We start from the raw sequence: 25,231 nt of genomic DNA, 5'->3' as shown, positions 1-25,231 counted from the left end.
CCAAAAGGGCATTTACTGTCACAAGAGAGAGGCGTGGTCTAGTGTTTTGAGCACCAGACTGGGAATCAAAGTCCTCATACTGAATCTGCCTTCAACTCTCTCTGTGAGCTTGAGCAAAACTCATTTTCACTAACCCATTGAATTTCTAATTTTTAAACTTTGGGGTTCTGAATCTTCCAGGGAATAAGAGATGGTGCAATTTTCTACAGTATTTCATCTTTAGCACCTAAAGTCACACCAGCCCATCTACTTGGTCGTTCAGGTTGCTTTAATTTAGAGAGAATTCTGTATTGGTCTGAAACCTCAAACTTAAAGCTGACTCCTCTTCGAATTCATGAAAAGTATCACTGAATCTCAAAGTGAGTTCCATAGACTGCTGTGGGCATACTGAGTACATGGTGGTGATCTTTGAGAAGTTTGCCGCTCACAAGGGGCTGATTTCTCCCTTCCTAATTTCCAGCTGCTAAATGACATTAAAAGACAGCTAAAAATACATCACTTTCCTAATATTCCTATACCTGCCATATTTCTTTATATGCTTCTCCTTAGAACCAATTCCTATAGTGATATTTCATTCCTGCAAATGGGAAGGGTGTTGTGGTTTGCATAATAGTGTATGCAAGGGAGATGTCCACATGACAGCTTGTTTTGAACACAGCCCTTTATCAATGCCTATCTTCTTCCTTGTGATTTTCATTATAACTGTATTTTGAAGCTCAGTTAAATTTCATTAAATAATTAAATGGAATAACTGATTTTTTTCCCCCACTGATCACTGCCCTTTGCAAGTGCAGGCATTCTCATGAATGCTGAATGTATTATGTCTCTGTGATATGCAACTGATTCTTATATAATGCTGTTTTGTCATAATTGCTTTTTAAGAGTGGATTGGAGGCTCATTTTTAGATTAAACTGTATTTATACCGGCAGCAAAAATCTGGTTAATGATATCTAAATCAGTAGATTGTGAGGGTGAAATAATTTTCTTATACTGATGATTATTATTTAAGCATTTAATTTAAGATTTAATCAGTAGTTCACCAACAGTTTAATGTGCTGCAGGAAGCAAATAGCAGAGAACCAAACCTTTCACCACTCAAGGAAACAAAAAACAGCACACTGATTCTCACTCAGTCACAACCAGTGACTGCTAACATACAAAAGCAAGAGCTTTGTTTATGAACTCAAGAGTCTAATCCTTTAGTAAAGTCCTGTTCTTCCACTGAGTGATTACTCAGGCAAAATTCCTGGCGTTCAGTTCTCTTCTGTGTAAAGGGTGATGGGATGGTTTAGATATGAGAAAAATAGGTTCATATGGAAGTGGATGAATTGTGTGTAAGAGTGCACTCCCCCATCGCCTCAGTTTACCCCAGCAATATTACTGCATTCTAAACTGTCTGCAGTGTCTGCACCAGCTCAAACTTTGAGATATGCAGCCAGCTCCATTGGATGTCTGGGTCTCTCAACAGCCATCATAGAATCATTATGTAGTGTTAAAAAATAAATTGCAGCTGTATGACATGCTGGGACCGAATAAACTCTGCTAAACAACATCTTCCTTACAGTGGATGTTTCTGAGCATTAGTTTAAATTAATTTAATTGAAATCTCTTTGGGTTTTTGAAGAAAATATAGACACATTGTCTGAGTCTTGAAACTTCTCAAAGTAAAATTCCAGAGAGTCAACAAAAAAAATTCTTTGTCTTTCTGTCTTTTGCCAGGTATGTGGTGAAACATCTCAGCTCTCCCAGCCTGTGCTGCCTTCCTTACTGCACACTTTCCTTTATCTGAGCTTCAGTATCTCTCCTGGTTCCCCTCTTGTCCGTCCAACCATCCCATTGTTGTCTCTCACAGTCTTCCCATCCATAGAGGTTTTTAAGCTGTGGCTTGACAAAGCCCTGGCTGGGATGATTTAGCTGAGGTTAGTCCTGCTTTGAGCGGGGGGTTGGACTAGGTGACCTCATGAGGTCCCTTCCAACCCTCATCTTCTATGATCTCTGATCTTCTTCAACACTCTGTCCTAGAGGTGGTCCCTTCTCTCCCCCAGGTGATATCTTCCACTCTCCCAGTGGAAGATTGTGTGGAGGCAGTTGTATATGAAGCATTCAAATGGGGTACTGAGAAGCAGAAGGGGGTGGCATGGAAAAAGATGGTGGATAAGTCAGAGCAAGCTATGCAAGGCTCTAGACAATGAAAAGTTTGAATTGGATTTGATGTGGCGGGGGGCAATGAAGGAGAGTGACATAATCAAATCAGACAAAGCAAATAATCTTAATAGCAGCCTTTTTTACTGGGGAAAGGAGGATGGAGGACTGTAGGTGTCAGGGAGGAGGAAGTCACAGTAATGAATACAAGAAATGATGAGCTAGAGATGTCATGAAGCAAGAAGCAGCAAGATTTAGACACAGCCTATATGCATGAGGGAAAGGAGCGGAGAGAATTGAAGATGACACCCAGGGCCAGAGCTAGAAGGAAGATAGTGATATGTTCATCAGTTACAGAGAACGGGGAGTAGAGAGGGTTTGGGAGGAAAAGTAAGCAGTACAGTTCAAGTGTAAGTTGACAACAGGATGTCAAGGGGATGTCAGAAAGACTGGCCAAACTATTGGATTGATTGGAGTTTGCATGGTGAGTTTTCATAAAGAATATTTCGTCTGCCCTCTCTTTAAATGTTCCCTCCTTGAGTTTGTAAGCAGCAGTAAGAACAAACAAAGAAAATCTTAAGAGCAGCATACTACTTACTGTCAGATATCTGGTACTGCATTCATATCTAAGGGTAGGCTCTGGCCCTTAGTGTGTAAGCAACAGAATTTGTGGCCATTCTGGATACAGTTCAGGTCTGTGTAAAGCAATTCCATGTGAAAGACTTATTTCAATTACAGAACAATTCTGGGGAAAGGTTCTGTTCAAAACTGCTTGTTGAAATTCCATTTCACGTGTACTTGTGTGATTGCTTTAGCTTTGTTGTTTAAAGTTCTTGTGAAATCCAAACTAACTCCCTAAAGAGAATATTAACATTTTATAAGGAAAATCAGAGCTGGAACCAAACCAAAGTTCTGGCTCCAAATATCTATGAACTTTGAGAGTGTTTGAATCTGAACATTGAGGCTGGCTTCTTCTGTTGTAATGGGTAAAACAAAAACTCCAGATCTGAACACTCCAGAACTTTGAGTGAGCCCAGACATGGATTTTGACCCAAACTTTGTGGCCGGAGGTTCTCTTAAAAGAAGTTAATGAAGCTATCTGGATTTGCCCTTACTGAGAACTTGGCCCTAGGAAAGTGGGACCCAAGGCTCATGTATAATGGGAAGAAAAGAAGATGTAGTAAAAGTGGTGTTTGATAGAAATGTCATATTGTTTAATGTCTAATTTATTTAAAGATAATTCAGTGCTGAGTTAAACATTGAATATTAGTTGTATTTAGGAACATTTTGTTACCTGAGAAATGTTTTTCATGTGATCTCATGAATAGAATTCTCAGGAAAAAAAAAATATGTCAGAGCACAGATTTCATCTGCTTTAAACCAACAGCTTTTTCAACCTGATAGTCACTCTGTGCACCACCTATTTGAATCGTTGTCTACATGAAACATATGCTTACCATCAATTCTGCAGTGACATGTTTGCCAGAGGAGAATTTATGAAGGTCTTTTCTGCAAATAAGAAAGGACCCAGGATGGCTGTTTCTTTTTGCTGGGCACAGGTAATAATCGTGCTGTTCTCAGAGAGCCTTAGCTTTTCTTGGAATGGCAGTGTGTATATTGCCCATTTCTGTTTGTGTTCTTTCAGTAACATAGCAGTGAGAGAAAGAAGTGATTCAAGCTTTCATTTTAATGTTATGAAAATTGGAGAATGTAATTGCTGCAGTTCCAGAAAGCGGTGGCTCTGTCAGTGCTTGCTATTAACAGACTATTTGTGGACTGATCGGTAGTTAGTTCAAAACAATACCCAGGGCAGGGTTGTTTGTTGTTGTTGTGTGTTTGTTTTTGCATTGTTTCCTTTTCTTTAAAAGTTTAAAATTTGCATTGGATAGGGGATTTATAAAATAATTTGCACTAACTACAAGCTTTTCTGTTATGAATGTTTCCCACATACCTAATTAGGATATTCTGGACCCAATGTTCATAGGCATGCACAGCAATCTGTTTCGTTTGTTGACTGTTGATCCCTGACCTGATCTTGGAGGGTATATTTTTGGGGTAAAATATAATCTATTTGCTAAGTATGTGTACAGAAATAATAATGGAAACAATTGACGCTGTAACAACAAATAGGAGAACCAAAATGGAGGTATTAAATATAGTCAAAATGGAGGTATTAAAAAATAAAAATGCTATATGTCTTCAGCATTAAATGTTAAGGGCTAAAAGTGAGGCCCAGTAGAAGTTGGCAGTTGGTATAAGCTAGCAAGAGTATTATGTGTTTGATCTAATGTTATAAAATTTTGCAGTATGTTTAAAGGTGCAACTTGACAACCCCTGGTGGGTTTGATTTAGTTGGGGTTGGTCCTGCTTTGAGCAGGGGGTTGGACTAGATGACATGAGGTCCCTTCCAACCCTAATCTTCTATGATTCTATGTCTCTTGTGGTAGTTGAGCAATGCATTCTGTGACAAATAGGTAACCCATATGAAAATATGGTAGCATCTTAGAGGACTTTTGCAATAAAGTCACCATGGAGCTAACTGCCTTGCCATCAAAACTATTGGGACATTAAGTGACACAGATGAGGTGTTTACAGTCAGAAGTTTAAGTATGATTAGCCGAATACCACACACGGATAAGGGCCAAAACCTCAGGCATGTGTGGGTGGAATAGGAAAAGGTGTATAAAAGATGCGTTTACCCAGCCTGTTGTGGGACAGTTGGGGATGGGACAACCGGGTAGGAAGCCTAGCCCAGCATCACCTTCTTGGCATGATCTCCACTTACATTTTCTTCCATCTTTGTTTCTAAAGGACTCCAGAAGTTGGTAAGTATGCACAATGTAAGATTGTAAGTATGAACAATGCAGGAAGCCACTTTACTGTATTTATCTTATTCTTATACTTCTTTATACTGATTTTTATATGGTTTCCATTATATTTGTCTGTGTTAACGAAAGCTTATAAAGTTTCTGTGTGTGGTTCACCAATTTCATCTTCTTAATTAACTCTAAGTAGCCATCTGAAAAAGAACTTATTATGTGTTACAAGTGCATATTGCATCCCAATAAATAACTTTATAATTGTAATAACTGATCAGAATACACCTGGATATTCTTGCAATTCAATAAGGAAAAATGCTTCAATGTATGTTGTAATACTCATTTTAGTTGAATGCTAAATATGCAGCATTTTGGAGAACACACAAAAATACACAGTCCCTGCTTCAAATCACTTAAAATTCAACTCAGGTACAATATATGGGGTAACACTTCAAATGTGGAAGATTTCATGGAACCTAAGATTGGCCATAGTGGGCCAGATCATAGTGGCCCCTTATCCTGTCTTCCAGCAGTGGTTAGATGCTTCAGAGGGAGTGAACAGAACAGGGCAATTATTGAGTGATCCATCCCCTGTCATCCAGTCCCAGCATCTGGTAGTCAGAGGCTTAGGGACACCCAGAGCACGAGGTTGCTAATAGCCACTGATGGACCTATCCTCCATGGAAGAAGTGGTTCGTGCTTACTACCCCCGGGAACAGCTGGGGTAGGAATGGATAGTGCTTTGACTCCCGGCCAGTGAGTGGGAAAGGGAAGGGGTGAAGAGCTGAGCCTGCTAATGGGTGTGGCTATTTGCTGCTGATATGCATGGTGCAAGGAGGAAGCCAGGAAGGAAATGTGGCTCAGAGAGGTTTCTCTGAGTTCGGTGCCTTCCAGAGCTACTCTTGGGTTGGTGCACTACCCATTGGTCAGGACTGTGCCTAATCTGTCCCTGGGTTTAGGAATAGAGAAGACTGTTACCCAACTGAGTTTCACCCGTGGGTATCAAAGATTCAAAAAAGTGTTACCCAAAAAAAACAACAGTGAAAGGAACAAATAAGAAAACTTCAGAAAAAATCATGTACACTTCATAAAATACAAAGGATTCATTTTACAAATATAGTTCCAGGGGCATGTGAATGCGCCAGCAGCATTTTACAGCATGGGACTCCAAGGGTATAAAAATCTGAATTTCATCGTATACGGCTAATGATTAAAGTATGTGTGATGGTAGTCACAGTAACAGCACTGAACGAGTAAGCACCTGTCTTTCTCTCAGGTGTTCTGACAGCCTGATATTAAAGAGCTGCAAGTGTCAGAAGATGTAGGAAATCAACTGGCCTCTTTGACAGATTTTACAGTGTAGTGTTTGCACTGTCAAGACAGTGAATATGACAAACCTGAGAAATGACAGTAATAGGAATGTTTAGGTAAAAGAACAAGCCTAATAGAGATGCCACCGTTGACAATAACATGTTTATGTTAAAGGCAGAGCCTCTGCTTTAGTTTTTCCCTGGAAAAGATTTTACTAAACCTATTTTCTAAATCTGTGTTTTTTCACTATCATGGTAAAACACGTTGTAGTTGTTTACAGGGCAAAACAGTTAGCTGCCAATCATTTTATAATAATCTACATTAAAGAAACCTCTTAAACCTATGTATTTATTTATATTATTTATACTGCAGTCGCACCTAAGGGCTTCAGCTGACATTGGGGCTCTGTTGTGCTACATACTGAACAAACAGAAGAAGACACTGTTCCTGCCCTGAATAGTTTACGATCGAAACAGAAAAAAACTTCAGAGATGGGAGTATTATTATCCCCATTTTACAGATGAGAACTTAATCCTCAATTCATTTGTCCAAGATCACGTAAGAAGTTTGTAGAAAAGCCAGGCATTGAATCCAGGTCTTCTGAATTCCAGTCTCATTATTTAACCACAAGATAAACCCTCCTCTCAAGTGAATATTGTTTAGGGCTAGACTTCTCTTAGCTAAAAAGACTTACATGTCTCTAAGGTTTAACATGATGAATAGCAATCTCCGTCTTTATTCGTTTACTTCTTGTCTCGCAAACTAACTTAATAGCCAAAATGCAATTGTTTCCTCAGTTAATCTGGTGCAAATGGAAGGTGAGTACTAGAAGTATTAAAGCTCAAAACAAGTGCTTCTCAGCAGCTTCTTCTATAATCCAGCCCAAGGAGAACCCAAGTGCTTTATTCTATGCACATACTCAACGGTTTAGGAACATTTGGGAACGAAGGTTGCAACTTGTGAGATGAAGCAAAATGATTTTTTTTTCCCCAAACTCCTTTTCTGTTGACATCTTGTATGTACATCTCATTACAGTGAGTTTGAATTCTTGCAAGGCTAAAATTGAGCTTGATATCCAGACCTGCAGAACAACTGACAACAACTCTCAACCACCTGATTCCACTTTAATTTTGTGCATCCGTCATCATAAATGAGAGGCACATCTGAAAGGTTCATTAGGCTCAGTGCACTCTATAAGGCTGTTCGAGGAGCCAAGGGAATTGTATCAGAGAGGTAGGTGTTAATTACAACCGGTTAGAAGTACAGTAGAGAAAACAAGTGTGTGACCTCAAAGTTAGAGCTACAGAATTTATGCAAAGGATGCAGTCTGCTTCAGTATCATATATATTTAAATTATGGATTGGTACTATGGCTTCATGACTGCACCTTGCCATGAAGATCCAGGTTCAGTAGTGGACACAGGCCTTGGGGCCACATTTTTAAAGGTGTGTAGGTGCCAAGTGGGATTTTCAAAAGTGCCTGAGTGCCAAATTCCCATTTATTTCAATAGTAGAATGGGAGTTAGACCTCTAAATCCTTTTGAAAATCCAGAAGGCACCCATCTGCATCCTAAAGTGTCTAAATCCCATTAAAAATCTGACCATTCATTCTTTAAGATAATGATAAGGTTAGATAGATGACACACATGAGTATCCATGGGGAAAATAAGTCATTACTTACATTCTGGTCTGATCTTGAACATCACTGGCATATCCATATTATCATTTGAGAAAGAAAGGAGGATCAAAGTGGCTTGTATTAAATGACTGCAGGCATCCAAAAAGAAAGAGAGGAGTAGAATATTAATAAAAAAGAAGGTTATTTTATGTTCTGTGAATGCTTCTGAAAATCATGTTTCTGTTAATCAGAGACAGGTTTCTGAATGTCTGGCTGTTTTTACGTTGTTTATAAAATGCAACAGAAATATTGCATTGTGAAATGACAGAAAACTTAGGTCTATATATTGAGATATTTAACCCCTTTGTTAGGCCAGCAACAGAAGATAGAATTCTTGCAACTGGAATAATATGAATGCCCTGGTCTTTTAGCTGGACCTCATACTGACTTCCAATGGTATGAGCTGTTTTGCATAATAATTATATACAAGGATCCCAACTCTAAAGAAGTCCAGTGTAAATTCCAGTTTGTAACATGCACTTTGCTATCATTTACGTTATTTTAGGTTTCCCAGAACACTGAGAAAGGGAAGGTAAGATGCTTTAGTTAACATATTTCACATCAAGGTTTGTTTCTCCCTGACTGTTGTAGGAAAGTTGCTTGTAATATCAAAGAAATAGCTAGTACATTTTGAAGAAAGTATTGCATCCAGTACTCAGTCCTTTGAACTGAAATTTCAGATGTGCAATTTTAATAGAAGAATAAAAATGGTTATTAAAAGTAATGTTTATGCTTGAACCCGAACTGTAATCACAGAAATTATTATGGAAAATTTCCCTCTGAGTGGAGTTTCAATTCAGGAACTCACATAGATAATTTTATGATGATTAATTCATTTTAGAAGATCAGCGGATTATACTGATCGTTACTCTTTCCCTCAGTCACCTTCCACTTATGCAGAATTTTAACATTTGACATTTTTCTGTCATTTCCTTGCCCTTAGGGGCATGAACACTACAGCAGCAATGTTATTAATGTCACATTCTCTGAAGTTCTTCAGACCACAACTATTGATCTAGTCCTTACTCTGACATGTCTTCATACTGCTTCCCATTGAATCAGCATCAGAATACCATTAATATTCCGACAAATGTGCTATCATTACCAATGTATATTGGGCCAGCCCGATGTTTAGATTCACATATTATCAAGCCAGAAGGGACCATTGTGATCATCTAGTCTGACCCGTAGAACGCAGGCCATAGGACTTCTCTGAATTGATTCCTGTTTGAACTGGAACATATTTTTTTTTAGAAAAACATCCAATCTTGATTTAAATATTTCCAGTGTTGGAAAATTTATCACTACCCTAGGTGAGTTGTTCCAATGGTTCATTATACTCACTGTTAAATTGGACCCATTGGATCTTGTTATACCTTTGTCTGTTAGACTGCAGGTCCCTTTATAATAAAATTTCTGTTCCCTGTGTAGATACTTACAGATTGTGTTCAAGTCATCCTTTAGCCTTCTCTTTGTTAAGCTAAATAGATTGAGCTCTTTAAGTCTATCACTATAAGGCAGCGTGTTTCCCAATCCTTTTTATCATTCTTGTGGCTCTTCACTGCCTCCTCTCCTATTTATCCACATCATTCTTGATTTGTGGACACTATTGAATTGTGGTCACAATATTTCAGCAGTGCTTGCCAAATACAGACATAACACCACAGGGGGGGGGTATAACAGCCAATTTCAAATGACTGGGTCTCAGTCCCCCAGGCCTATACATGACAATACTACTGACCTTTCTGCCCAAGAAAAATGTTTCACTCCAAGAGTGCAGAAATGAGATCAGTCACTCCTGACAATATACACAAACTCAGTTACCCCCAAACTAGAAAATTCACTAAGGCCACACTTCTCTGATAATGCTCCGGACAAAGCTCTCTACACCAGTAGGATCTTCCTGAGTTGCCCAAAACAAGAGCAGGCACTCTCCCACACTTCTACTCTGAGATCCCCACCCATCACAAAAATAAAAAGCCTCCTTACTTCTCAATGCACCCAAACCCAGCAACTTTATACGTATACGTACATCACCATAACATTTTGAGAAATAGAACTTAGTTGACATACAGTTCTAGCTAATCACTACCAAAAAGCTAAGAACTTTTAATTTCTGTGATGATCCATCTTTTGCTCTATTTCAATGGCTTCTATAGCTTACATCTCCCAATTTACCTTTTGAAGTGCTTTAAGAGCCATCAAACTTTGTAGTTCAGTATTATAGGATGGGAGTTTCAAATGAGATTAAGGGGGTTAGACACCTACCTCCTATTGAAAATCAATGGAAATTGGGTGTCCAACTCCCTTAGGTCAAGTTGACTATCACCAGCCCTTTGACTGTTATTTTTTTCAGCATGAGGATAACTCCTGCCTGTGGTTACTACCAGAACAGCTGGATCTAAGAGACAACATCAGAGATGAAGCAGTGTCTAGTCATTAACGGATCCTGTTCCACCCTATTTTCTCAACAGTATACCTATATCTTCTCCTGGGAATACCCTCCTTGTTTGACACCAGTTGAAGACTACCAGAAATTCCACCCCAAACACTTACACAAACTAAACATAAATGACTATAAATCTTCACCTATGTTTGCTCTCTTCAATTACCTGCTGTTAGGAAATTCTAAGCAGAGTTAATGATCTTTCCACTGTTTACCAGAATGCCATCTGCCATGTGCTTAATCTTATATTCTGGGAAACTCACTTGCAGTGACTGTGTCTCCACAAATGCACTTCAAAAGTGACGTCTAAAAACAGTGCTCCAACACATTCCTCCTTTTAGTTTTTCCTTTTTTTAAAACAAGCAGTTTGAAAACCCTAAATACCATCAAAAGGCCAAATAAAATCTAATTTAAACAAGTTCATGTTCACCTGAAAAATAACTGTATGCTAATTGTTCAGGATCTTATAAAATATTTTAAGACTCTTTGTATAAAGGGTTTTTTTCCTATCAGAAGATACCTGCTTTCTTTGCTTTTTTTTTTAAAAAAAAAGGAAAGTTACTCTATCAAAAAGGAATTTGTCAAGTTCTGAGAACTGTTCAAACTTTGGAAAGAGTGCCTCCCCATCCAGGTCAATAATCATAGCTAAACAGCTTGCTCCATTTGATTGGCCAAATGCTGACCAGATCCTTTGCTCTCCAAAAAGTAAATGCATATGGACAGATCCTACAGTAAACCCATCTTTTGCTAGGGACAGCCCTCCGTCCAAAGGGACTGAAGTATAACCAGCTGATGTGGAATCAATGTTATCTTTCAGTACCATCATGATGACCTATTATCCTGACAATGTGAATCATTCTGTGATTCATTGAAAGCCCCCTACACACTCCTCAATTTCTATTGAGGAATTTGCCAAAAAGTCTTATTTCCTCTGGCTTTAATTCATGTTACAGTTCTCTTCCTTAAATAGTTGAATCTAGTAAATCTGTGTCCTGCCTTTATATACACTTATTCAACATAAAAAGCTAAATTTCCTGTTACAAGGCTCCAACCATGTCAGAGCTGTTAAAGAACCAAATAAAAGTGGATCTGTCCATCATAAGACACACCTACCACAGCCCATGTGCTTAAAGTTAGGCCGTTAGTACCTTCCTGAGTCTGGGACTATGTTCTTTTCTTTCTGTTGATTGCCTCTGTCTCCCTTTATGCTCTTTTGCAGTTGGCTTATCTGAAAACAATAAATACTGAATCACAATAAAACTTCTCTAATTGCAAAGTAAGGCCCTCATCCTGCAAACACTTAAGCATGTGAGTAATTGCATTGAATTCCATGGGACACTTTGCATGAGTAAGATGACTCAAGAGTTTAAGTGCTTGTCAATAACACAGTAATATTTCCTAATGTACATTGCCAGTCTTTGACTAGGTAGTTTTAAGAAAAAATCAGTGATTTCTTAACAGATACTAAGTGTTAGTTCAGTAGCAACTTATTAAAAACCATTCTCGATGTCAACAAATTCTTGAGAGCTCTTTCTTTTTTCCCCAATTGTCTTGGAATGAATTACTATAATATTTTGTAAAATATTCCATGTGAATTAGCACCTTCTTGAGAACATTCTTCTTCATTCCCTCTTATGAAAACTTAAATAAATGCTCAGGGCTGGGGGGCATGTGGTTTTACTAGCAAGAGAAGAATATTTCAAAGTATTTATTCATATGCTTCTAGACTTTAGGAATTATAGCAATGTCAAAGAAGTGCATTCCTAAGCAAAACATGGTTTATATTTGGAAGATAATAAATAATTACTGTATTTGTTGAAACAAAACAAAAACATATAAAACATTTTTCCTATGGTGAAAATCAGTTGCATGGTAAATAACATTCTATGTGGTATGATAGTAATGAAGAATTTTATCTACTGTTTGCAACAGCTGTTAAACATTTTATCTACTCTTACTGAGGCTAGCACTCTAACATTGTAAAGCTTGTAAAGTCTGACACTGGGGTATCTAGATGTCTTCCCTTCCATCATTCCTACACCCAAAAAGTTCCCAAAAATAAATGCTTGTGTGATTTCACACTAATTTTAAACTTTGTGGGCCATATCCTCAGCTGATGTAAATCAGCTTCAATCAGCTCCTCCGATTCACAGCAGGGGGGATCTGTAAATTTAGAGCCAAGTCCTTTCCTCCTACCATGGTGCCTAGAAGGCGTTTGGCAGTGGGTAGGCAGTTTGACCACAGCTTATTACACTTACTGTTGTCCCACTTTACCTTGTACTCCCTGATCTATTGGCCATCTGTAGTCTCTAGTCCAGTATTTCTTAATCTGGGGGTTTAGAGGGGTCGCAAGTGCAGAGCTGGTATTGGGGGTGGCAAGAAAGGCAATTGCCTGGAGCCACAGAGGCACCATGAAACTAAGTTACATGCCTCAGCCCCGTGGGGGTGGGACTCAGGCTTCAGGGGTACAGTAGTTTGGAAAGGTTAAGAACCACTGCTCTAGTCTTTGACTTAGTTTCCAAGCTCTTTGGGTAAGGGACAAACTTATTGTACAGTGTCTAGCACAATGGGGATCCAATCCATGATTGGACCCTATAGGTACTATCGTAATATAAGATATAATAATAATGATGCAAATTGTTGTAGCTCCATTGGCTGCAGTGAAATTTCAACTATTTACACCAGCAAAGAATTTAGACTTTCCCTCCCCTCTTCAAACCCCCTCCCCTCCCCCCCGGCGATTTACCATATGCATTTGACAAAGAGGATGCTTTACAAAGGGGACAGACAGTGAAAACACATTTGGCACAATTTGTATTTTAAAAGATGAGTTGCAGGTAAGGTTTCAAAACAACTTATTTTACAATGCATTATATTGACTAACAATCATGTGCTAAAAATAAGCCAAATTATATTTCACCTCTCTTTGAATGGGATTGCAAAGTCCTGAGTAATGACACTGGTTGAACCATTAATGTAAATCCTTAAAATATAAGTAGTTTTTTGATACTTTTCACTTTGAGGCATCTTTCTAGAGAAACAACAGATGCCTCTCCTCATGCATAGAAGAAATCAATGGAGGTAATCAATAACTCCCTCCACAGGTAATAAATGCTGAGAAGCATTTCTGTCTATCTATATTGATCCTGGAGAATTGCTTTAAATTGGTTCTGATGTGTATAAAAATCATTTTCATATTGATCAAAGTTTTGCTTTCTTTCTATGATGTTATTTCATCTCTGCTACACATTAGTTCGTCTTCCTCCCTATGCAGTTATGATAAACAAAATAGCTAAAATTCATGCAGGATGCTCATAATTTGAATAGAATATAAAATGATTGGATTTGTTTCTTTGAGGAATGCTTTGCTTACAATTTTAAGCAGAGCTGGTGGTGGTAAACTGGGAAAACTGTTGCTCTTGGTTTATTTTCAGTAAGAAATATAACAACTTTTATTACCTCCTTCTTTTATTAGAAGCAATAATCCAAGTCTGGTATCCTTCATTTGCCTGAATAGTCCCTTATTGACTGCTTACATGAATAAAAGCTGAGGGAGTGGACCCAAGAATTTTACATGACATTTTTTAGACTTATCTTGTTCTGTTCCATAAATAAGCCAAAGAGTTACTACTGGGTCTATACAAATAATGGAATTAAAGATAGCACACAAAGCTATTTATATTCTACTTTATCAGCACTAATGTCTCAATCTAATAGGAAACATTAAGTAGTGTATTTATTTATTTGTATGTGGCCTTTATTAGACTTGTTATTTGGAGGGTTTTTTAGCATTTATGCTACCAAAATTCTGTAGAGACACTATGCAGCTTGGGTCCTGCTCAAACAGGAATATTCAGAGTATTCAATAATTAAATTAGATGCATAATTTCTACATTCATTTGCCTGAAGAAAAATTCCACATAAGTATTATCTTATAATTCCAATCAACTAGTCCTTCATTTGTCTTTGGTTTGACATGGACATTTAGCCGTAATAGTTTAAGCCTATAGCAGGATTTAGTGGAGAAGTAGAAAGCAAATTAGGTTAGATCTGCTGGAGTGTTTTCTATGGAGGGCTCAGTTTCTAACTGTTTGATGCATTAACTGCAGAACAGCCTTTAGGGTTGTGACTTATTCCTTTAATAACAAAAAATCAAAGGCTTTGGTCAACATGATTTATCAAATGTCAAAGCCAAATATCAGTAAAACAGTCTGCTTGTTAGGTTATTCCATTGCAAAAATGGCATTGTTTATGGATACTTGAATATGTAGCCTCGTAAAGCATTGCCTAATTTTGTCTTGGCAGAGCTTCACTCTGAATTCATTTTACAAAGACAGCTGGTAATCATTGCTGTGATTTCTATTAGGATCTCATGGAATATGAATTGTCAGGTTTTTTTGTCCTTTGACAAGTATAGGTCTTGTTCCCACTACCCTAGGTAATTTGGCTTTATCAACCCAGCAAATTAATCTTGTCTAGTTTTGTGTTCTAAAGAAATATGTCATGCAGTAACAAATTAAATTAAACTGCTTCAATGTACAAGCACTATTTTAGATTTAGCCAACAATTCGTATCATGAGATGGATTTCATACTACATTTACATAAAGTGGTTTCATTATTATTATTATTTACTAAACACCATAGGTGTGTGTGGTTCTTTACATCAAGGGAAAAAATGCAGGTACCTATTTCCATAGAACTTAAAATCAAATGTAGTTAAACATATAATGGCCATGACTTTGGACTCATGCTGGTTACTCCGCATTTGCATCAGTGTAAGATCAGAATTTGATCCCTTAGTATTGTATGTCTATAAAATATCTCTAATTCCAAAATCTTACACATTACTAAAGTTCGAAGGCCAGATCCTCAGCTGGTGTAAATCAGATTAGCACCATCAATGGCATAGAGCTACACTGATTTACACCAGATAAGGCTTTGGCCCATAAAATACAAAGTTAGAATATCTTTTGAGATACTAACCAATTATGAGATTGCACCTCTGATCTCAAGAGAGAACACCTAGGATATGTTTTGTTTGTGCAGTCTTTCTAAAAGGGCAATGTTGATAAAAGGGCAAGGGGAAAATTGCAATGATCTTCAGGTTTTTGTAATTTTTCAAGCATATATCTGGCCAAATCTTCAGGATTGTCCTTGTAGTAAATCAGTGTCTAAAATAAAAAGCTTGGCTAATCTGTTAATGGCAACATGACAAGTTACCATGCAGGAGTTTAGAACCTGGAGTCCAAGAACAGCTGTGCTTATAGGACACTTGAATTTGGGAACAGGGTGGAGGTAGCTAATTCTGCTGCTGAGACCATATGCTCTGTTCCCTTATTGTGCATTTGGAGGGAAAGGATCAGAAGTCCTTAATCACTCACAGAAAAGTCAAGGAAGAACAGAGAGGAAATGTGACCATACAGTTATACTCTCCCACACATTATATATCTGGCTATAGCCTTTATGTGGCCAGAATAAGGAAATTAAGCTCTATGCTGCTGGCCAATAGAGAGGGAAGGAACAGACAGAACAGATATCAAACATATGAACTAGGGACTATTATGAAAATATCCCACCATTCTGACCTCTGGTGGCCTCTGGCATTTTTTCCACTGTAAAGCAAGTATAACTAACATGGTCATGAAAACAGACCCATCTGCAGCAGCCTTTTGTCTGCATAGTGATTCACACTGGTGCTAGCACCAGTCAGTTGAGCCAAAAAAGTTACCCATATTTCAGTCACAGGCAGGAATGGTGCCATTGCATTAGCAGTAACAGTGGAATAAGTGCTAGAGTAGATGGAGTTCAGGCACTTTTATCACCATGTCACGACAACCTGCTTAGTGGTGAGGCCCATGAAGACGCCATAGGATTTGAGGTATTTGCAATGCCCCTTTTGGAGCCACATTGCTCCTGGCACATTCCCAGTGCCAGTACCCTACTGCCATTGGCTGTCTCGTTCCAGTCCTATTCCCTCCATCTGTTCATGGGTATTACTGCTGATAGAAGCAAAAATAACTGTGCACGGTCCTGCTTTGAACAATGACTGTTAAAATGGCAGCCTGAGTTTCCATGCTTATTGTCTCTGTGACACCTGATCTAATGTGCTCAGTTGCTTTCTCTTCCTCTTTACCAGCCCTACTGACACTGGGATCTCAAGATCAAGCGGGGTCCTTTCCTTCTTATGCATCATCACCTGTAATAAGGAATTATACCATCATTGACACCCCTGTGATTCATTACCATCACTGTGGGTGCACAGGTGTAACAGCCTGGAACTTATTAACAATTCTGTTGATGATGCATAAGCAGGAATAGAATCCAGCCCATTCCCTTAATGGTGTTGGCTCAGTAGGGCTAACTGGAGCAAAACACACATACAGTCTTATTTTTGTCATTAATGTCAGCAGAAATGGTTCTGCATATGCAGAGATACCAGATCTGCTGAGTAAGAAGATGCCATGTTTACATAGCCACTTTCCAGAAGACTCTGATGTAAATGATCTTGTAGCTTACACTGTTCTAACAGAGTAACATGCCACCTTGGGTGAGTTGGCGTCTCTACATTAGAAACATTAGTACCTGTATTTAGCTGCATCTGTGCCAAGCTGCTACTGCAGATAGGGCCCCACTGTCATGAAGAACTGCTTAGTCATTCCTCCTGCCTAACAAACTGAGAAGGAGGCAGGGGTTCAGTAAAGTTCATGGGACTGCAAGTGGCAATGGTGGATCTTTGCTAGCTGTGTATCCAGTGTTGTGGGTGAGCCAGTAGCAATGCGGCTCCAACAGAGGCCTTGCAAATGGTTTGAAATCTATAGGTCTACCTTGGCTTTACATGTTGATTTCAGTCTTGATGCTTTTAAAACTTAAAATGTTTTTAAAGCTACATTCTATGCCATAGTTTTGTCCTCCCATAAAGTGCTGCATCAAAGTGCCTTTGTTAATGTCCACATAAGTGTGCTTTATAAAAACACTAAGTGTAAGTAGAGTTTTACATAATAATTTTGTAATAGCTTTTGTGTGATTTGCTAATTGGAGAACATTTTGATCAGCAATAGAACACAATTTGTTCTCTCTCTGAAACCAGAAAAATCTTGGGGAGAGGAGGAAGAAAGGAGTAAATTTACAGTAATCAGTGAATCATCATAAGCAAGTAGATCAATATTGACATAAAGTGTAACAGAAATGAGTCATTCCTATTATGTGCCCTGTCTTCCCCATTTGCTGTCTCACTCACTCTCACATTCACTCGTACACCCTTCTGCTACAGAGCAAATAGGTTGCTTTATTCATAATCAGCTATAGCAATGCACCATAAACTGGATAGCATTGAATGTGTGTGAAAAGAACCATTCTCCACTAATACTTACACACACCCTCAAACATCTTCCCCAAAGAGTACTAGCTGTCAAACACATTCAGTTCCCTACTTCTTTGATCACCATTGCACCATACAGCTAGTTGTTACTATATTTTACTATCATTTTCAGATATTCATATGTGCCAACCAAGTAACATAAATAAATTTTTCTTTCAGGCATATGATTTATGTGGCAAAGGGTTATAAAGATGTACTTGTCCTACTCCCCTTGAAGTCAATAAGAATTTTAACAAAATGTTTAAGTATATTGCTTCAAATAGCAGTTTGGATTGATTTTACTTTCTTAAAATTATCTGGGACTGTCCAAATCCTGTCTCTTCTGAACATGTGCATTTGTTTCTGTTTTAAAAAGATGAAGTGTGACATTAAGCCCCTACCCAGCTGTTGCAGTGTTAAGACTCTGAGCTAAAAGTCATTTGTTTGGCTCTTTGGGAAAAGTTCCCAGCAATTGCCTATAGAGTCCGGCTGCAAGTGAAATCCATATGTAATGCTTCTGTCAGCAAAGACTTGGTAAAAGAGAGTTTATAATAAATATTCGTATCTGCTGCTTTGGACACCCTAATCCATCCTCTAGATCTGTGCTGTGTCAGGCTTTGTTCTAGATGAAGAAGCCCGGTAGTTATAAAGGTTTGCAAATAGGGCATATTTATCATGGTTAGCTCTACTTCTATACTTCCACCTCTTGTAAAAGTATCCATGGCCACTCCAGGCATAACCTGTGATTAAATGTTCTCAATGCATTTTTTAAATTATTTTTGCCTAAATGTTTCACTTGATAAATTGAGAAATGGCATTTGTTTACCTCACACACTGACAAATGAAGCCATCCTATTGTGATGAGCAGAACAAGAGACATCATCGTCATGAATTATTCTGAAGGGAGGGACGATATATTTCCAGGATAAAATTTACATCAGACTCTGCTACTCTGACTTCGGCATCCTTAAAATGACATTTTCTTTTGGGCCAGATTCTTTCCCACTCACTTGTGTTTGGTTATACATCCTGATCAGCTATTCATGGAGTGAGTGTGGCAACATTTGGTCCTCTTTTCCCTACTCTTCCTCAAAAATTATTGCTTCAATACTGCATTGCCTTTGTGAATGTCAGCATTAATTCAGTTTCTACTGGTGATAGGTCTTTGCTTTCAGGGGGAAAAAAAGTCCTGATACATGAAAAAGGGCCGTAATCATTCTGAGGGTATATTGAACCTGCATCTAATAGCTAAAGGTGTTTGGCCAAGATCATGACTTGAAATACAACGATGGCTTTGTTGAGCAGACCATGTCTGCCTTGAAATTAATGTATTGATTTTGTGTTGGGTTTTGTTGTTGTTGTGTGTGTATGTACATATGTGAAGCTCATGATTATTACAGTTAATTTCTAAGCAGAGAGATTCTCTCATCTGGTGGCTGGGAAAATAAGGGGTGATTCAAATGTATCAGCTGTTACCATGGTTTTTTAAACTGCAAAATAATAAACTTATAAATACATATTGGGCTTGATAAAATATAGAGGCAGCTTGTTTTATAAATAAATGCAAAGAAGCTTTGGACTCTGTGAAACCTTTCTTTCCCTTCTATATCCACTTCTTTATTAACTGTTTAATTAGGCTGAATTTTTTTTTTTGGAACCAGCGAGAGTTATGTGCTCAACTCCTGGTAAAGTTCATTGAATTGAGGTGTCTAAACTCACCTAGGCTCTATTGAGAATCTACACCTCAATTTATTAGGCTATTATATCAGTTGGCCTGATCCTGATTTATTTGGATAGGATAGCATCTTACTCCACCCGTGCTGACTCATTTCAATTAAACTACCTGTGGACTGAAGTGCTTTTTTCAGTGACAGTATCAAAATCTGGCCCAAAATCATTGTATGAAAATAAAAACAGGATCGCTGCCTTCCCAATGAGCAGCAAGTCCAGATCTTCAGTTCACTTAATCACTCTGAAATCTAATCTGCTATAATTGATGGATGTTACTTTCCCATAGAGGAGTTTAGATTATCCCAGGCACAGTGGCATGCAAGATATGGGTGCATTTAAAGAAAGAGTGCACAGCATCAGACTTGAACGTGCAGGCATTTGCTCCCTCAGTGGCCTTCTACAACTCTGATTACTGTGCTCTGAATTCCAGGTCATGTCGTCGCTCTCGCAAGTAACGATGGGACGGTGAAGACCCTGGAACTCAAGTCCGGGCAGCTTTCCAGCTTGGCGGGCCATGAAGACGAAGTGCAGAGCGTTGTCTTTGACCACAAGGCAGAGCATCTGCTCTCGGGCGGCTCGGATGGAACCGTTCGACTCTGGTGCTGAGACCCCGGGCGTTGCTGAATGCAGCCTCAGTACTTCTGGGAAATGATTTGACCCCAGAGCGGCAGCGATCCGCTCGCTAAATGCCTTCTCCAGTTCTTGTTTGCAGATGATGCAAAATAAAAGCTCCCGTGTCTTTCTCTCGGCAGCGAAGTGTGTCTGTCCCTCTGCAGAGAGGGGTTGCGTGTCAGAGCCGCCCCTCGGGCTGCTGCCGGAGAAACAGCTTTCCGATGACGCCTAATGACAGCCCAGGCGAACTGCAAGGAGACTGCTTTGTAATGCAACACAGCGAGACGAGGCGCAAGAGCCCGGCTGCTCCCCCCCCGTCCCTGCCCCCTCCCCCCAACCCTAGCCTGTGAGCAGCTCTGAAGTTTGCCTAACGCAGCAAGGTGGGGTTGTTTCCCTCCCTCCCCTGCAGCCAGGGGCTTTGCACGTCGGCAGGGCCAGCAGGCAGGAGAGCGGCGGAGAGATGCCCTGAGCTTGGCCGCCGCTTCCAGCAGCTGCGGGGCTCTGGGAGCCAGTGGGACCCTTCCCATAGGGGCTGAACCGATTGGGGGCGCGGGGGACCGTCCGATGCAAGCGCCTCGTGGGATGGAAAAGCGCCAGGCCGGGCTCCTGGCTGGGGAAATCCCTCCCCGGGGCCGGTGGCGACGGGGCTGGCTCTGATCTGCAGCCGGCGGGGGCCGCCCCGGGTGCCCCTAGCGAAGCAGCCCTGCCCGGCGGGGCGGGAGCCGAGGCGAGCCGGACGCGAGGATTTGTGCAGCCGAGCCGGCGGCGGGATGGGGCTGGAGCTCCTGCCCTCGACCGGCTTCGGAGGCTGAGCGCCGGGCGAAGGTGGGCAGGCGCCTCTCGGCGGCGGGCTCGGTGCGGGGCCATGGGGGCCGGGGCTGGTCCGGGAGGCGCCGCCGGGCGTGTAACTCCGAGGAGCCGCCTCCGCTCAGACGTTCGCTCACCGCCGGGCCTCGCTGCTTGAACCCGGCGCCCGAGAGGTGAGGAGGGGCTGGTCCGGGGGGCGGCGCTGGGGAGCCTGCGGCTGCTGCCCGGGCTGGGACGTGATCCTGACACCGGCCGGCCACCACGGGAAAGTTTAACTGGGAACCACCCGTCCGTAGCCCAGCCGGGCTTGTGTGTTTGGGGAAAGCCTTTCCCCGAGCCGGTCTGAGTTCGGCTCCCTTCCAGTGCCGCTAGTTCAACGGGGTCTTCTCCATTGCTCCGGAGCATCCAAGATCAGACTCCACCGAGAGAGACCGCCAAACTTGGGGTGGGGCTGAATCGGCTCACATTACCTCCAATGTGAATTACTTTCCGTGCTGCTTTATTTTTTCTTAAATCTCCACTCACCTGAGCACAGAAAAATTGATGCCTACCTGTGGCTTCTACCTGGGCAAAACTCTTTACTGGCCAGATCTTTACAGCACACTTCTCTGTGTGTTTTATTTTAATTTTTTTAACAGCGTGTTACAACAGAGATTGCTGGCAGTACTATAGCACATCACCCTGGTGATAAAAACATATCTAGAACTTCAATTAAGAGGCTATCTTTTGATGTTGACAAAGCTTGTGTAATATCCGGTGTCTCCCTCTATAGTAGCTTCGGAAAACTGCCTTTTTTTTTTAAAGCAGGATCCTTTAGCCTCTTCTGTAAGGTTTCTCCTGATTCATCCTTTTTGACAGATTTTGTTTAATATAACCATTTATCATCAGTATTCACCAAAAATCTGAGTATACAGGAAGCGTTTCTTTTGGGGGGAGGAAGGGGAAATAGATATTCATGTGAGTATGTGTGTATTTATACCTGTGTGTAAATACATTTACATATGTATTCATATACACATGTATTTGTGTGTGTGCTATTAGCAGAATCTGAATACCTCACTATTAATAAATATGAAGCTAATATTTCAGTTAATAAACTTTCCTGCAAATACTTTTCACTGTAGGACAGCCATTCCCTGTCCAGTGATCTAAAAACAGGTCAGAGACCATGTTTCTGCTGGCATTACACTGGAATCTGAATGGCATTTAGAAAAGGATTGAGAATGTGTGCATTGGTGACCGTGATCTGACATACAGCACAGCCATATGCTGAGCCTTTCTTTTTTGCCTAATTCTTCCTGGGACAGGGACAGGCTTTCCTCCCGTTTCAGATCAGTCCATCATCACATTGGCCATTTAAGCAGCACTCTCCATTGCCAAATAACATGGGTGTTCTACAGAGCTGTGATGGCATATGAAGTTTTCGAATGGAGATTGTCACTAACCTAATGAGACAAATATATTACAATAATTCCATGCACTTGCCAGAAATTTTAAAATACTGATCTATGACCTCCTAGCTGGAAATTAATGCAAACCTAAATACTGCTTCCCTGAAAAAAAATCAGTGTCTAGAAATACTGAATAAGAACTGGACTATATAACAAATACTACAGGCTTGATAGATATTCCTGCCCCAACCTCTTTACCTTCCTCTGCAAAAAATGCCACATTTAAAACACTATTTCATTCCTTCTCTCTACGTCTAAATAAAATACAGGATTGTCTTTCATATGTGAAGCTCAAACCTATCTAAAGCTCGTACTATTGTTGTTTTACCTTTTTTTTTTTTTTTTCTTCTTTCCTGCCAGAGCTTCTCTTCTCTTGATTCTTTATTCTCTTAATTTTAACAAACTGAGCTGTGTGTTGTAGCAAAGAGAGTGTAATGGTTACAGCAAAAGGAGAGGAACAATTCCAATCCCGCATTCAGTCCCTCTGAACTACCCACTCACTGTGTAGTTGCAGGCAATCATTCCACTTCTTTGTGTGTCAGATGACCCAGTTGTACAAATAGGTAAAAGCAAACATTAGTCATCAATGTAAATCAACATTCAAATGGAGATTTGCTATGGGCCAATGTATGCATGCACATCTACTTGTGTATATATCTCTATGTGTACATACAATTGCTAGCTTTAATGTTTATTATGCTTTGTTCTCCTTAGGAATAATTGAGAAGAGACTTGTTTCAAATGAAATGACATTTAATATCTGGATGCCTTGAAAGCGCAGGGCTTGGTCTCCAGATACAGGTTGAACGCATGGTCTTCATAAGTCTTTTTGTTGCTATTTCAAGTTATTCTTACTTTAAATCTTTGTTTTCAGACCACCCCCTGGTGTCCCTATGGAAGCAGCTGTTTCTATCTGATCTTAGGACCCTATGTGGAAGTTAGGAGGGAATGGCGTTTCATATTCATGAGGCCTGCCTACTTCTGTTGCTGATCCTTGGGCTGGTCACCCCAGCTGCCATCAATCATGAAGACTACCCAGCTGATGAAGGCGACCAGACCTCCAGTAATGACAATCTGATCTTTGATGACTATCGAGGGAAAGGCTGTGTGGATGACAGTGGCTTTGTATACAAACTGGGAGAACGTTTTTTCCCAGGGCATTCCAACTGTCCCTGTGTCTGTACTGAGGATGGACCTGTTTGTGATCAACCAGAATGTCCTAAAATCCACCCAAAGTGTACGAAAGTGGAACACAATGGATGCTGCCCAGAGTGCAAAGAAGTGAAAAACTTTTGTGAATATCATGGGAAAAATTACAAAATCTTGGAGGAATTTAAGGTATGAGCTATCCTTAGTATTTATGCAATACTAGCATGTCATATGAACTGTGATGGTGGAACTCAAAGGCTCATCAGTATTGGCCTATCTCTGCTCTCACTGAAGTTAACAGTAAAACTCCCATTGATTTCAATGGGAGCAGAGTCAAACCAAAGCTGAGCACTTTTCAAAAATCCCACCCCAAATCTGTACAACAAAAAGTGATGATGTCGTGCTTAGAGAATTAATATTCACAAATACATCAAAATATGTAACTGTCGTCTGGACTTGCTATGTCTGGCTAAGTAGTGCTAATCAAGTTCACTAGTAGCTGAATTTCCATGCAGGTGACTCTAAAATAATGGGAAGTATATGGCTCAATTATTGGTCTTAACTGTCAAGTGTTGAGTTGAGAGTATTTAGTAGTCTTTTTGAAAGAAACTTTAAATGTAGGACCAAACCATAGTTTCATAAAATCTTTACCATTAACACAACATATGTTTGTGATTTTTATAAATTAGATTAAAGGTTTTCCATTAAGCTAAGGAAAATGTCATACTGTGGTTGCAGTAGCGTCTATACCCAACACATGAGTTTATACTCCCAGAACATATATGACCTCCAGACTCAGAGCTCTATAATGAAGACTTGCTTTGAAGGACAACCTGTATCTCTTCATGGGTTTAGGCCTTATCCCTCGATATACTTGCCAGTTTCTTTGCTTCTCTAGCAGTGAAAATACTTTCACATCAGTCTTTGTGTTTTCCAGCATTTCAGTTACACAAGATAGAACTTCTTTATTTCCAGCTAGTATCTTCTCTTGCTGTTGTTTCCTGTAGTAAATAGTATATAGTTTAGTTTTTCTTTCCTGGGGGATTTCCCATCCACCCATAACTAGCATTAGTCAAAATATCCTAGTACAAGCCTAATAGCTTCATAAGGTACTATAGTGCATTGGACACATGTCATGATGAGTGTATCCTTTGCTTTGCAGAAGAACACAACATGAGGCTGCTGAATATGTGACATGTAAAACCCTATTGGAATGTTGGTAGCTTAAGAAAAATTAGTCCAACTTTGCTATCACAGGCTCATCTTTTTGACCCTTGAAGATGGAACGTTCCCATCTTTGGATGACTCATTCACCAATAGGTGGCCAAGTATCCCACCCCATGTGTATTTCCTGGGTCAGGATCAAGTACACATGCTAAAATAATGCAAGAACTTTTTAGGAGAGGTCCTAGATCAAAAAGGATGCAGAGTGGATCTTTATGTCACAAACCCTGTGCAAGAAAAAAAAAAGTCACCCAACTAATGGTCATATTTTAGCTTTATACCTAGAGAAACAATTAAATGAGTATTTTACCACTGATAACACTAGGAGTATGTTTTCAATGTTATGCATTGAGATTGAGCCATAAAACTTCAGTTAAAACAAATAAGATGTATTTGATTCCCTGTTTACTGCCCTGAAAATTAATTCCCACCTGAACTTAATGCTAAATTTTTAGCTGGAGACTGATCAGTAGGCAGAGGAGTTCCAATATCATAATAACCAG

General features: G+C 39.8%; 2 protein-coding genes across 7 annotated transcripts in view; both read left to right on the top strand.

Moving 5' to 3' along the window:
* Window positions 1–20,228, top strand: part of SPAG16 (sperm associated antigen 16) — a 667,175-nt gene extending 646,947 nt beyond the window's left edge. For all 5 annotated transcript variants that reach the window (XM_067548711.1, XM_067548708.1, XM_067548713.1 and 2 more), the window contains one exon: window positions 19,916–20,228. In XM_067548711.1, the coding sequence (XP_067404812.1) occupies window positions 19,916–19,954 (39 nt within the window). In that variant the 3' untranslated portion in view covers window positions 19,955–20,228. The remainder of the gene's footprint in view (window positions 1–19,915) is intronic.
* Window positions 20,229–20,251: 23 nt separating this feature from the next.
* Window positions 20,252–25,231, top strand: part of VWC2L (von Willebrand factor C domain containing 2 like) — an 81,240-nt gene continuing 76,260 nt past the window's right edge. The window contains exons 1-2 of one of the 2 annotated variants that reach the window (XM_067548715.1): window positions 20,252–20,922; window positions 23,230–23,693. In XM_067548715.1, the coding sequence (XP_067404816.1) occupies window positions 23,304–23,693 (390 nt within the window). In that variant the 5' untranslated portion in view covers window positions 20,252–20,922; window positions 23,230–23,303. Of the gene's footprint in view, window positions 21,078–23,229; window positions 23,694–25,231 lie in introns of both variants that reach the window. The other variant, XM_067548714.1, reaches the window with a different exon arrangement.

The sequence above is a fragment of the Emydura macquarii genome, unplaced genomic scaffold (genome assembly GCF_026122565.2).
Source record: "Emydura macquarii macquarii isolate MOO-44397 ecotype Brisbane River unplaced genomic scaffold, CSIRO-AGI_Emac_v2 contig_1253, whole genome shotgun sequence".
Classification (NCBI taxonomy): Eukaryota; Metazoa; Chordata; order Testudines; family Chelidae; genus Emydura; species Emydura macquarii.
The sequence above is the reverse complement of the archived record's forward strand: the minus strand, read 5'-3'. Positions and strand labels throughout refer to the sequence as shown.